At 41.4% G+C, this 14855-nt stretch overlaps 1 protein-coding gene across 3 annotated transcripts in view; it reads right to left on the reverse strand.

The window, feature by feature from the left end:
* Positions 1–1169: 1169 nt before the first annotated feature.
* The window catches only part of LOC308044820 (transcription initiation factor TFIID subunit 4-like), a gene marked incomplete at its 5' end in the record, with an annotated part of 133471 nt that continues 119785 nt past the window's right edge, over positions 1170–14855 (reverse strand). For 2 of the 3 annotated variants that reach the window (XM_080351697.1, XM_080351696.1), the window contains one exon: positions 1170–2786. In XM_080351697.1, the coding sequence (XP_080207823.1) occupies positions 2619–2786 (168 nt within the window). In that variant the 3' untranslated portion in view covers positions 1170–2618. Of the gene's footprint in view, positions 2787–4207; positions 4277–14855 lie in introns of all 3 variants that reach the window. The other variant, XM_080351698.1, reaches the window with a different exon arrangement.

A 14855-nucleotide genomic window follows, 5' to 3' on the forward strand; every position in this document is an offset into this window, starting at 1 on the left:
CCGGTTCTGCCCCTCGCACCGGGACCGGGGACCCACCGGTGCTTCTCGGCGCACACGGAACAGCGCTGCAAGTGTTTGTGGTTGGTCGGGTTTGCTCGGTTTGGTGGTCACGGTTGGTTTTTAGCGCTCAATAAAGCGGCTCTGGTTTCGGGGCAGCTCGCTAAGGCGGCACCACCAAGGGTTCCAGGCTGCGCCCGCCGCGTTAAATGTGAATCCGAGACGGAAAGTTTGAGCCATGACATCACAGCGTTGACTGCACAACAGCACCAAGGCAAGGAAGACATGTGGAAACAATCACTTTGTTAGAAGAAATATGCCTTTCAAAAAAAAAAAAGAAGTTAAGCTGCGACCTGTTCTTTTAGTTAGTAACTTAAGGTCACTTATTTAAAGTTTGTTACAGTTTCATTTATATCTTTCTTACTTATTTCCCTGTCTTTTTAGGCAACAATATCAGCAAAAACTGAGTTGAATTTTTACTTCTGGCCTTAAACCATAGCAACGTAACTTAATTAAGAACATTGCCCAATGTCACTAAAACATGGTTTAAAATACCATAGAAGCTCCAGTCAAGCTGTGGTGCGCAGCCAGCAAGTTATTAATGAGGCCAAAAAGTGAGCCCAGCCTGTTTTTTCGCTTGATTTGATTGAACAAATTGTTCCGATTCTCCGTCGCTGAGCACTGAAACCATGGTTGGAAGAACAGGGGTGTTGGTGGCACTTGCTGTGTGCCCTGTGACACCCAGTGACACCCTATGACACCCAGTGACACCCCATGACACCCTGTGACACCCCGTGGCTCCCGCGTTTCGGCCAGAACGCAAAGGGAGGATGTTCTGTTGTGCTCATCGGACTCATCGCTCTGAGAAAGCAGCTGTTGAGTCCATTCATTCACTGTATTAATAGCATCGAGGTCTGTTGACAATTTTATTAGATGTTTGACAAAGGATAACTATCAGCACAACAAAACATTGAAGTATTTGGTTTTAATATTTCTTTGTGGGTATTCTGTTAATATCCTAATGCAAAATGTTTCTGAAAAGTGCTTAAGAACTACGAGACAATGTGAAATTCCTGTTGGATAAATTAATACTGTATGTCACTCGATGTGTTTTACTTTAGTAAATCGTTTTATTTCTTTACAAAATAAGTACAAATAAGGGAGTATGTTTTCACACAAATTGGGGGTATTTACGAGTATATACAGAAATCATCAAAATAACGTAATTCTAATAAACACAAGGCCTTTATAAACAATATGTACAAATTATCAATACATTTAAAACATAATTTTACACTTCCTGGCCTTAAATACCTTATGAATAATCTTTTGGCTAAATAGCAGCAGTATAAATTTTCTTCTGCTTTTCATAAACCTTAAAAAATAATTAAAACTTTTGTTTTTAAAACTATTGGACAAATAGTTCTATTTGTGCTTTTGCTATGGTTTCCCATTAAAAAAAAAAAAAATTGCCTCAAAAAAGTGGCAAGCATAACATAGTAAAAATGGAAAAGATAAATAAGCAAACGTCTCCCTTCCGTGGTTACCGATAATACTGCTGTGTGTGACGTGCACCACCGCGTGCCCACCCGCCTGCTCCCTGGTCTGGCCGTTTTAAACACTTGCGCTGACTTTGCTGGGGGCTCCTTAAACTCCAGCCCAGCAAAGCAGTTCCAAAGCGTTCCTCCCAACTCAGTACTTACAACTCCGCCTTATGCTTCAAGCCCTGTGCTTGTCCATGAGCCTCCAATGGGGGGTCTTGGAGTCCCTGGGGCGATGGGCTTCGCTCACCCCGCGCTCCTGGGTCTCCGAGAGTGGAACGGGCCCCCAAAAATTCCTTTGCAGTGACTTTAAAAATCCATATAGATACTCTAAGATCTTTACTCTCTCTTTTAAAACCACCATTAAACCATACTCTTAGCAATAAATAAATTAAGATATTTTTTAGAAAATAAAACCCAACTTTGATTCATGTTACTAACCAGCTGCTACAAATGTGCAAAAGGTTGAAGAGATGCGGGAAACAACTGGACGCTAGTCAAGGGAACTCAGCTGGGACCCAAACACACAGATTTCGTACGCTTAGGATCTGGTTCAGCAGATGGCTCGGGAAACGAGCTGTGCGGTAAAAGCTAAACACCTAAATACATGAAATCTGTGAGCGCATGCAGCGGCTCTTCCTGTGCAGAGAACTGCAATTGTAATGCATCTAAAATAACCACAGGTCAGTGGAAACAGCGCTATCAGAACTATAAAGGAAACCAAACCTAAGAGGGTGGCGAGGTCGTGGGTGCGCTGGGGCAGCGGACTCTGCATCTGCGTAACTCCCACCGCCATCTCCTGCAGCCTCATCTGCAACAGCCCAATCCAGCAAGACCTTGGTGTTGGTTGTATCTGTGGATTTAACACTTTTAAAACCTTTTGCACATTTCTTTATCTGTTTTTTATAATTCTTTTTTTTTTTTTTTTTACATAAAGGGAATTTATTGCGTGTGTCTGACAATTTACAAAACAAAAGTACTGGAACATTGACTTCTGAAAAAAATAGAAGGCACATTAAAATGACAGCTTTTCAATGCAAGTTGAGCTTCTGTATGGATAAATCAGTACAGTCCTTGGCTTTATTTAAGCAGAGCTCGGTAGAGCAGGAGAGAATGGCTCGTTTCTCTTTCCTGTTCCATGTAGAAGATGAAGTCCCTGAGGTTTACGCGCGTTATTTTCTGCCGTGCGTACTGCCTGGACGAAGGAGCCCCCGCGCCAGCCTGCGTCCCGCCGGACATGCCCATGCCCTACAAAGAGAACAGCAAAGTCAGAAGCCCTGCAACAGTAAGGAGCGTCCATATACTCGCGGGTTTACAACTACGAACCGCTGGGTTGTTTTAAACATCTTAAATGGATTATTGTGAGCCTCCTATTACGTGAGGGGGGTTTTTCTGTTCTTCTGAGCCTCACCAAGTTAACCTGAGTAAAGAAACTCAAGGGAAAACACACGTGAGGCCAGATCTTCATTTACAGCTTGGGACAAATATGGCCGGCCCATTCTCCCGCTGCAGCCGTGTTAACTGTAGATGTATTTGACCACTTTAATTTCAGGAACTTTTTGAGGATAAAACTCTCTGCAGCAGAGAAAGCCGTCGCTGGTGGATGCAAAGTGTGCTCCGCAGCCGCAAGGCCCACGGGGACCCCGATTCTCTCCTCAGGGTCAATGAGACAAAGGCTCAGTGTGGGGAGACGCTGAATGACCTTCCTGGCGCACACACCGGCTGAGAAGCGGGAAATTAAATCACTCAGATGTTATGCAATGATAAACATTAGTATACTGTTTTCTAAAGCTAGGCTAAATCATTTTTTGGTTGTTTAAATTGGTTCAGAGCTACTGAATTACTGAATAGCTCATCCTGGCTTTTTGTATGGAGAGAACATCCCCAAACTGGGCCTGAGAACACTGTGATCTGAATATTTAGAAGCTGAAAGGCCGTAATTACAGACTCTGCAGGCTTGGTGAGCTTCAAACCTGAAACCTGATACACACACACACGTTCAACTCTTTTTTCATCCTTAGGAGACCACAGTTTTTATTAATTCCAATTGATTTCTGACAAAATAAACTGTTCTAACTTAGAAAAATAGGGTTTAATCTCTAAAAAGATTTACATTATTTATCAAACCTCTAAGACATCTGGCAAAGTTTTCAATACTTTTAAGATTCCAAATTTACTTACTGCTGCTCTTAATAACCTACCTTTCTTTCCGCAGGAAATACTTACTCCAGGATCATGGTTCTAGCCATTAAAAACACAGTTAAGTGTAATTTTACTACTGAAAGATAGTAGGGGAACACATGGTGCACGGGGAATAAGACACAGCCCTGTTTCCCCGCTGCTTTTCTCCCTGGGTCCAGCAGTCGGACTGTGCACAACCACACCGGTCATGTTATTTCTCCTATATCTGATTACTAACCTACAGTAGTGGGGCAAATCCTGTTCTCTTATAACCACAAACACAGAAGGCTTAATGTAGTGACAGGAGTGTGGCTGAGCTTGCAAGGCAAGAGAGGGAGAAGCCGCAACCTTCGAGTACCGTTTTTGCTGCCCAGTGTAGAGCAGTTTTGTTAATAGATTAATTGATTTACCACCTAACCCCGCTGCTCATAGAAGCAGCACGTGCTGCAGCTGCAAGGGTTGCTCGGCCATGCTGAAGCCAGATGTACCTCCAGCGCACAGTCCATTTATTTAGTGGTGCCTTGAATTCAGCCTTTATGCCAAAGTGCTTTGCATTCCTAAAAGAAACAGCATCATTTCAACTCGTGCTCTTTACCTTGCGCAGGTCTAGCGGGACACCCAACCCCAGGCTGCCTCCCCCCGCTCTCTGATTGCTTTGCCAGGGCTGCGGCCGCTGTTTCTCTCCAAGAAACCACCATGTGTATTTTTATCTTAAATCAAGCTGACTCAACGATATTCTTCTTTCCTCTCTGTTCCTCACATGGTACATCCCTCCCCAGGTAACACTTATTTCAGACTCATTGTGACTACACGTCCTGGACAGTGACACACAAACATGTGTAAGAAATGCTGTCCATAGCACACCAAACTAGAACCATCCTGTACATCCTGACCACACATTAGTACGAAAGCTACTTAATTTTTCACATTTTTCTTCATATAAAACCATTTCCTGAGTTAGTTGAGGTACATTTACAACATGTAACTGCTTCCTATTTGAACAGAGTAGCTGGAATTAAGATGGGGCAAGTCCCATTGATCCCAATACTGAACCGTTATGTAGGAAGAACACTCAATACACTTAATGCAACATCATAACATAATGTTAAGCTGTGCACATTCACAGCTGCACCTGTAAGCCAATCAGTTACCTGATCGTGTTCTGTAATTGTTTTACAAGGTGCAAAAAATCCTAAGAATGATTTCAGCAAGTACAGAAGCACATCTGGAAGCTGACAGAACAATAATTTATATCTGTCAATATGACCTCTAATTTAAATTAAAGACCAATTTGCTTGGTACTGCGTTGTACTCCAAATTATTCTGCAGATGCTATATAAAAAATGTAGACTACTAAATGCCACAATTTTTAATTATATACATGAATGCAAGCATAGTTAAAATTAATTGCCAAGAATAGTGAAATGGAAGTAATGGAGATTTTTCTCAAGAAAAATCACGTTTTTTATCAGCATGACAGACTTGCCATTAACCCAAACAAGCCCTGTGCTGTCTATATCTATGGCAAGTAATAAGAGTTACAAAGATAAAAGCTCTAATAAAAAGATAAACGGTTGTAAATTGTTTACATCCTTTACTTCCTGGCCCGCCACACCCACGCTGTTACCAAATCACACCCACTCAAACACACCTCAGTCCTAGCTTTTGTATCCGAGAACTTCCAGTTATAACGTAAGGCAAAATTAACATGTTCCAGACCAGATAAAAACAATAATAATGTATATATGAAGTGCCTCTTCATTTTGAGATTGCTCACATACATGAGTTACAGCAACTTCTCATCCCCTTCCATCTTCACCTCTCCAGTTCCAATCAAACACAGGAACCTGCGAACACACCATGGTGTGTATATACCATGCTGATGTATATACAGCTTACAGTATTTTAAATAACAGTGCTGGACTGTCAAGCTTAAATCAACTGTTGGAAGCTACCTAGCTTGAAATGATGGCTTAAGAAGAATCAGAGTAATTATTGGTTCAGCGTGCGCATTTTGAAGCGATTCTGAATTTCTGTCGGATGTGACGCAAGCTTTGTGCTGCCCATCTCAGCCTGTTTGCCGTTTTCATGGTTGTCCTCTATGAGAAACTCATGCTGCTGGCAAAGCAGAACAAAAATGCTGCCCAAAGACTTGGTAGATCACTAGGTAAATATCCAATGCTCTGCCCAAGAAACAGGTGCTCATAGTGACTGGAGAGACATTAAAACAAACAGGGAATATTAAAGAATAGCCTCCACAATAAACCTGGCTCCTCTACAGAGGGTTTGTCAGCTCTTGCCTCCTCCAGAGACACCCTGTAGCACCCACCACCCATCACACACCGCCCCCCGCCTCCCAGACCTTCCCCTTCCTCCCCACAGCACCCTCCATGGGGGGCTCTTCTCCCTCACCAGCCGAGCATCACCCCGGCCCCACGGACCCCCAGCTCACCCCAGAGTCCTGGCCAGCGCCCCCGCAGCCCCTGTGGCTGCTGGAGCAGCGTGTGCCCCGAGCCGAACGGCTCCAGCGCCTGCCCACCCCTGTCCCACCACCCACTCGATCGCTGTTCCCTGAAAGGTTTAAACACGACTGGAAAGGAGCACTCGGGGGGGACAGACACACCTCGCCTGAAGTTTTCATGGACAAACTCCCTCACTGCTCTGAAAGTAATAATGTCTCTGTGCACTAAATTACAATAATTACAGCAGCAGGTGTATGAAAATTAAACCGAGCACCTCCCCAAAGTGTCCTGTTCCTTGCTTGAGACAGAAGTGCTTTCACTTAAGAAAGAACATACAATATCAAATTACACTGATTTTTATAACAGTGATTTCTACTGTTGAACAATTAATTTTTCTCCCCAAAAATCTGTATACCTTCAACTTTGAATTATAGACCCATGGAAATACCGCGCAATATTCTTGTCGGAAAACACAAAGATAAGAGCAAGCAGAAGACTGCTTTTAATATTTTATCCATCCTTCCTTCACCAGAAAACAATTCAGTCCTGACATCTCTCCTTTGAACATAGTCCTGAAGTGCGCTATTGCTTCTCCGTGACCCAGAGAGACAGGGCAATAATGATAAAAGGTCTGCTGGTTTTCTTCCCAGGCTACGTGGCAGATCCTTGTGGCAAACTTGCACTTCGAGCCAAAATCTGAAAGTGGGAATCACACAGTAACAGTTCAAAGCTGAGCCATCTATGGAGTAAAAAACATACCAGGAATTTTGTCTCTCCAACCTCTGTGCACTGAAGGAGTGGGAAGATAACGTATATATGAGTCTGCTCTTATGAATAAGAGGTCTTGGATCATAAGAAATGTTCTGGAGATATTCTGCAGCAATGATGTTTACCTGCGTAAAGTGCTATTAGATCTTTGTCTGAGAGGCACTTTGTACATGAAAAACAGGTATAATATTATGTATGATTAGCTGTCCCACGTAATATAGCGTTTAATTCAGCACCTACTGAGGCTAATAGTAATGATTTCACTGACTTAAATGAGAGCTGAAACATCCTTAAATCAGTATTCCCCTGAAGTACAGAAAAATAAGTAATAGCTGTTTGTCAGCACCTCAAAGATTAACAATACTGTATGCAATATAATTATACCTACAAAAAGACTGTGCATCTTCATAGGCACAATATGGTGGCTTTATGAGTGTCTTCAGAAAGATTCATCACCAAAAGCTATCATTTAGGCCTTCAGATCAGCAACATTTACAGGGAGGATTAGACACCCTTATTTCTTCAGAAGATAGTTATTTTCGTTTGCAAACATTTTTATCCTGCACTATTTGAGTGCAACTGTTCCTACAGACTCCCTTTTGGCCCACGTTGCTTGCTACACCCTCTTGGATGCAAATGCATCTCGTTTCCCCTGGGCACATAAACACACACCTCGCCCTGCAGACAAACATCAGAAAACCTGATTTGCACAAGTATTTACAAGTACTTCAAATACCAACACAATTGCAACATTTCAGAGACAGCATGCAGTAATTTTTATATTAAGAAATAATAAGAGGAAGGTAAATCATACGAAGACATGGATACAGTGAACATTTTTTTCTTTAGATGCAATCACTTTAGTTCATAATGATTTGATGTTATTTCAACCCAAAGAAATGGGCTGCCATTACAAGAAGAATGCTTTATATGTACCTGCTCCTTGCCTTTATTATGCTAAGATAACTCACATATGCAAGTACTATTATAGTTGAAAACCTGCTTTGTTAAAACAGCATCACACCATCAGTGGAGGGACCTCAGCACGATACCAACCTGGCCACCTATTCCTTCCCCCAGGGGAGCGTTGGCCCCGCAAATGGAACGAGAGCAGGGGCAAAATGCAGGTTATGCGGCATTTCAGTGAGAAACAGTTTGGGATGAAGAGAAATCTGCCCCAATAGAAACAAGTAACACAGATGAAGTGTGGGGCAGGTACAGGCTATGACATTTACCTGCTCAAGGGATATGGTTGTTCAGCTGCCTGGTCCTCAACAGGTCATTCTCAGGAAGAAACCCGACTGCAGCTAATTTTAACTTCTTAATCAATGTATCCACGCAGATCTCTAAATAACACAGAAAGCCTCAAGATTTCCCTGCACAGAGATCCAGCTCTGCATTCCGCAAAGACTTTTAACCTTTCCAAGGCCTCTCTGTGCCCCTCACTTGGTACGCGATAAGAACAGATGCCTTGTATCCTCTGATGTCCTGTCGCAATCAGGATTTGCCCAGCGGTGCGGGCTCCAGGTCTTTCCATTGACTTCGTTCATGGACCTGCTCCTCGCTGCAGCTATAGACCTTGCCAACGTCTTTATCCACAAACATCTCACACCTACCACAATCCGCTCACCTTACTTGGACTTAAAAGCAATGAAAAATTAAGATTAAGAACTCTAAATTTGGGCTGTGTTCTTGCAGCGGTAATTACAAGTGGAATATTCTATTTATCCTGTTTCCATCGTACACATATATTTTCATTTTGTTTGGAATGTTTCTCCTCCCATGCTTTCCAAATGTTTAATAAAGTGCCGCTCCCTTTGAAATACTAATCCTGCCACATTTTTTTTATTGTTAGTTTTCAAGCATTGTGGTGCTTTTCCCTTCTCATCTTTCAATAATAGCATGGGGTTTTTTGGTGGTGGTTTTGTTTTTTAAAGGGCTTGCCCATCTCGCTCCAGCCCAGTCATGCTGTACGTCCCTGTATTCTCTCTGGAGAGTCAAGGAACGTCAAACCAGCCTTGGGAGAAGCCCTGCAGCCTAACTTGCAGGATTCACATTTTCCTTGAATCATACGTGATTCCCACCTGAATTTTCCCTTGATAGTAGTTCAAAACTCTCTCAGCTTTACATAGTGGGTGGCGCTTTCTTTCCTAACCTGTATGATTGGCACTTTGATTTAATCAGAAACTTAGAATAATTAAAATATTCTTGACACTCATCAATCTCTAGACACATGTAACTGTAAAATTTAGTTACTTAAATACCTAATTAAAACAGACATGATTGCTAGGCAGTAAGGTTGCTTTTTTGGTGTCTCTCTTAGTGAAGACACACTGAGCAGAACGAGTGTAGGGGACACGGTCTCTGTGGGGACCAGCCCCATTCACAGCTGGTTTTGATGAAGAAAAAATCAGCGCTAAGAAGCACATCACGACACTTCATGTGCTAACTACAGTTTAGTCTATTTATGGTGAGACACACATATCATATAGATGTTTTGTATATCGCCAGCCCTCCCATGGGAGGGGGAAGAGCAGAAGACAGAGATGCTTGTGCGGAAAAAAAATTATCTCCCAAATGCAGAATCTAAACCAAAATCACTTTCTCAACTCCTGAGAGCAAGAATTGCTCTCATTCATCTCAACTGACTCTCAGTTCTTAAGCCTAATTATGATGTATAATAGCCAGACTTTAAAATCATTATGTTAGCAACTGTGGGCCATCTTGCGTGCTCCCACCAATTGTGCACGTGCCAATCAAGTGACTTTATGCACCACTTGCCAAACAAAGGGCAAAAATAGCCACAGACCTACCAGCTCTTGGCACATTTTATTCCCACGTAGAAGTTGCTCGTCTAATCTACAAACAGGGGTATAAACCTTTCCCTATAATTAACAGAGGCTCCTCTGTGGATTGAGGGTAGCACATGGCCCAAAATCATACACCCAACCCATTAAAGAAAAGAAAACAAAGCAGGCGATGCGGTTATCTCAGAACTGAGTGGCAATAAAATTAAGCACTAAATATTAATACCTTCAGCTTGCAGGATAAACACCTTGTCAGAACACAGTCCTGCGTATAGGAAATAAGACGTTATACCTGTAAATAGAATGTGGAAGATAGCTAACACTCTATTACTGCATATATCATGGAATGTAATTAAGGCCTGGTGCATTTCAGACGTTCGGGAGAGATGACAGTTCAGCAGGGAGAAGCTGCTGAATCATTTGGCCACTCATTTCTTGATTTCTTAACATTTCTGCTTCTCACAACTAAGTCTCACTCTTCACTCTTTTTAAGGTAGTGGTTTGTTCATAAAATATTTGAAAACTTTAATCGGATTGGCACAAATAACTCCCAGAAGAACGGCTCCAAAAAGGACACAAGGCAGGTTTTCTCCCCTACAGACACCAGCAAGCTGCTCAGAGCCCTCATTCAATACATTCCCCTCCGCATCCCCTCGCACGTCAGGGTCACCACGTGCTGCTTCCCTCCCGTGTCCCTTGGGTCCCTCTCCAAGCCCCGGCCCCTCTCCCCGTCCACACCAGGGTCAGGGCTCCAGGACCCGGAGCCGAACCGCTCCGTGACCTGCCAGTCTCCAGCACTCGCCATCGCTCCCTGTCCTCCACACAACCTCATCTGCCGAGGACCTTCAGATTGCTTCAGCACACACGCTTCTAGCACCTTATCATTATTATTATTATTTTCCAAGAAAAACACAAACCAAAAAAAGAACACAAAAAAACAACAACAACAAAAGCCAAACAAACAAACAAACCCCCTCTGCTTCATACTGTCCTCTTAGTATCAATCCAGGTTTTTCCTTTCTCTCCATCATCAGACAAAATAAGACAGTCAAGCCTTAAGTAAATGCAGATCAGTTTAACTATAGTATACTGACAACTGCAACTTTGCTCTAACATTAAAAGCCCTGTAATCCCCTCTAACTACATGAATTCCCAAATCCTTATCTTCCTCCATAAACATTTTTTTCAGACGTTAAAGCTCCATTTTTAGTTCTCTCTAACCTGTCATCTTTCTATCCTGATACATTCGGATACCACTCAGACTACCTCAAGAACAGAAGAATTAACAAGTAACTATTACGACCTTCCATTTATTAGAAAATAACCCAATATATAGTTATTATTTTAAATAAATTAAAAACCAGATAGTCAAAATTAAAGGGTTCATTACAATCTCTAATTAAAACAGATACTATAATATAACAGGTAATAAGTCTAAGACAAAAAAATTGCCTAATAGCATTAATCATCTGATACATATTGCATAGCTATTACTGACAGGCCCTGAAAGTTGACACTGATCAGTGTATAAACTGACAAGGGCTCTCAGATCTATTTATTCCCAAAATAAAATAAACATATAAAAAAGAGGTTTGCAACTACAGAAGAAAAACCTTCCCCAAAGTACCAGCCAAAAAACACAGGCTCACGATGGGATTTTTTTTTGGCAAAGTTAAACAAAAGGCTGCGGAGTGCAATATATTCAGCGTCTTGGAGCTGGCAAACCCACCATCAGCAACGTGAGAACTCGAACAGATGACGGAAGAGGGCAACCGAGCAGACACACGCCAACGTACACAGGCACACACTGCACAGGATTACTACATTAATTAGAGAGGCAAGTGAATAACAACGCGGAATTCAGGATGCACCCGGTAGTACGAAATGATGCTACTGGCCTATTTTTACCATTGGCAATAAGAGAGGAGAAGCAGCTCGAGTAGGAGCAAGTGCATTATGATACAACACAACATGAGCATTATAAAATGCGAGATGAATCTCAGGCCCAGAGGCTCTTTAGCACCACTCCAAATCACAACTCTCTGCCTTCATTTTTCTTCTTTGCTACCATTCCACTTCTTCTCTGAGTACTTCTGACTTATTAACCCTTTTTTCTCTTTCTTGTCTTATACCTTCTGATTTTCATGGTATCAGATCAGATTCTTTAAAAAGCGTTTCAGCAATAACAGCAGAGATTATGGATCACAAGTCAGATTTTCTAAAGTACTCTAACCCAGTGAAGCTCCAGTTGTTTCCAATGAGAGTTTTATCACTTCATTGGCCCCTGAACAGCGTGCTTCTATGAAAATCTGGCCCCTGATTAAAAGTTACAAAAATCATAAATCACATCATAACCTGTTTTCAATGGTCTGAATCCAAGTCCTGTGAAATTGTTTATTCTTTAAATACTTTCCGCAGAAATTCAAGTATAATGAGCCTGGAATAGATCTGAAATACAAGCTTCATTTCAGCTTCCTCAGAATTAGAATAGATAAAGTTGCGTGCTGTGTCTAATATTTTGTGTCCCTTTCTGGACTAGTGAGTTGTGTTGTGAAGTTGAACCAGTTACAGCTTTCTCATTAACCTGGCCTGAAATTATTAAATCAATTTTTCAAGGGCTTTTTTTGGTCTTTCCAAAAACCTGCGTCAGGACCACTGATCTCTCCACACAGTACATGTCATGTGCTACCTGAATGCGTGTGGCAGTAACATATGGTACAGTAGGTTATAACTATTTTACCATCTGTTCTATCTGAACTCTAACCTTGATAATCCCATATCAGCTTTTCCCACTAACTGCCCAAGTTCTTATATCTTGGCTTCTACTTACCCTTTCAAAATTAAATTGCAGCAAAATGGATGGCCAGATTACACGCTGCTCTTCACAAGCCTTCGCTGCTCCCCAAGTGACTTAATTTGGTCAGGCTCTTACACAAATATCCCTTCAAAACTACAGGCCAGTTAATGACACTAATCAGTAACCAGAACATTATTTATTCTGAAAAATATGGCTCTTTACAAACTGATTTATAAAGTGTTTGGTTTCTTATATCAAAAAGCACATCACCTTCAGTGGAACTCCAGCGACTCAACAGTTTCCAAGGGCAAACGCCAGGTTTTTAGCGATGTTCCGCACAGCGCCCAACTCGGTCTCTGCCTAACCAACTCGCACTAGGAAGCAGACCAAGTCTAATTTGGTTTTGCACCAACAGCAATGTTACTGTAACGCCTTACCATCTCGCTACTCTGCATACCCATAAAAGCTAAACAGTCGCATCATATTGAAAAAGAAAATGTTAATTATATGGTAATAAACGTTTCTCCCCAGAGTTTGGTTTGTGATTTTGTTTTGGTTTGGTTATTTTAGACTTGCATCCTGTGTTATCAAGTTCTGTTTTCAAATAGATGTTGGAGCTCCAAAGTCTGAGCTTTAACAGCTTTAATGCTAGAACAGCTCATCATCTCATGTCTGCCTTGTCTAGAAAAACTCAAAGAACAGCTACATAGTAATTAAAATCCTTGAAAGACCATGGCTTTGGTATAATTTATACATACCCACACAAAACTACTACATACTCACAGACATATAGAAAGCAAATATACGTTTAACAAATATTAATGATAGCCACAAGAACATATGCACCGCTAGTTTTTATTGTATGTAAATAAAGCATTAGCATTTGACAGTACTGGCTCTCATGGGTGATGAAATTGAAGAAAGAATCAAATATGGTTATCAACAATTACTATTTTACAATATCAAGATTCAACTCAAAATATTAAATCATAACAGCTCAGTAAACTTCTGACTCATTATCAACTGAACCAGACTGTAATGCCTACAGAATGAAAACTACATTTCTAAAATACCTTTGTCAAATGATTTAACTTTTAAAATTAATATAATCCCTTCTCATTAAAGGCATCCGTAGTGTCTCCATTTGGAAATACTGTATAATTTCTGCAAACATTGTTTTCCTTCTGATTTCTGTTGAGTTTCGGAACAAAAGGGGAATTCAATTTTTGAATGTGTGAAGAAATCAGTTCATGAGATATAATTTTGCTTTTTCACACATGAGTAGTTTAAATATGTTATTCAATGTTATCTTGAGGCACAAACACAAGGCATGTAGGTTAGAGAAGTCAAAACTACATACTACTCTGCTACCTCAAATGTCTTTCAAAATATGCAGAGAAGGATATCATGGAAACGATGGTTTAGTTAAAGAATATTGAATTTTAGTTGCAATCAGGATCCTATTACACAAATAGCATACAGTAACTATACAAATAAACAGAGTCCCTGAATACACACATATAATTCCATATATGTTTTCCATCTACACAAAAACATGTGTGTCTTACAGGTCTACTTGGGGGAAGACAGAAATACTAATTTTCCTTTGGAGTTTATGCTACAATAGCCTATTCCTTCACCATACAATGCAAGAGAAATCAAAGCTTTAATGGATAACAGCTAGAGGTTATGCTTCACACTTCCCCTCCAAATACGGGGCGGGGGGGGGACATTAGCTACCCCCACTCAACTCTCTTTTGCATTCAAATATTTCCACTTCTGCATAAAAATAACTTTTATTATGCAGTTTCGAAGACTTTCCTAGGTTGGCACCCCAGAAGCATAATCCTGAATCACAAAACAAAACATCTAATTACCCCAGCTGCATAATTCATTGGCCCATAAATAAAAGTTGGCCAATCCGTGATCTTATCTGACAGACTCTGGGGAGCAGGTGTGGGAATCTCTCTACCGGCTTTGCCACTGGAGGTCAAGGGCCCACTGGGGCGCCTTGGTCTGGCCAAGGAGGAGATGCCATCCTGCAACCTGAAATTGGTGCACTTGCAGGCAGTCAGTCCTGCCTTTGGTCGCTCCGGCTGTTTGCGGGTGAATCACTTAACGAGAGGTTTGTATCCGAGCTGTGATCCTCCACAGCCTCACACACTGCAATGAGCCCCATGCGCTTTGTGATTAACTGAATTACAGTAGTAATGAGCGAGAGAAAATTCTGGAGCTGGCAATACTGTAAGTATATACTAGAGGTTTGCTTCAATCATATTGAGAGGCAAGACTGTAATTTCAA

The sequence above is a fragment of the Nesoenas mayeri genome (assembly GCF_963082525.1).
Source record: "Nesoenas mayeri genome assembly, chromosome: 12".
Lineage (NCBI taxonomy): Eukaryota > Metazoa > Chordata > Aves > Columbiformes > Columbidae > Nesoenas > Nesoenas mayeri.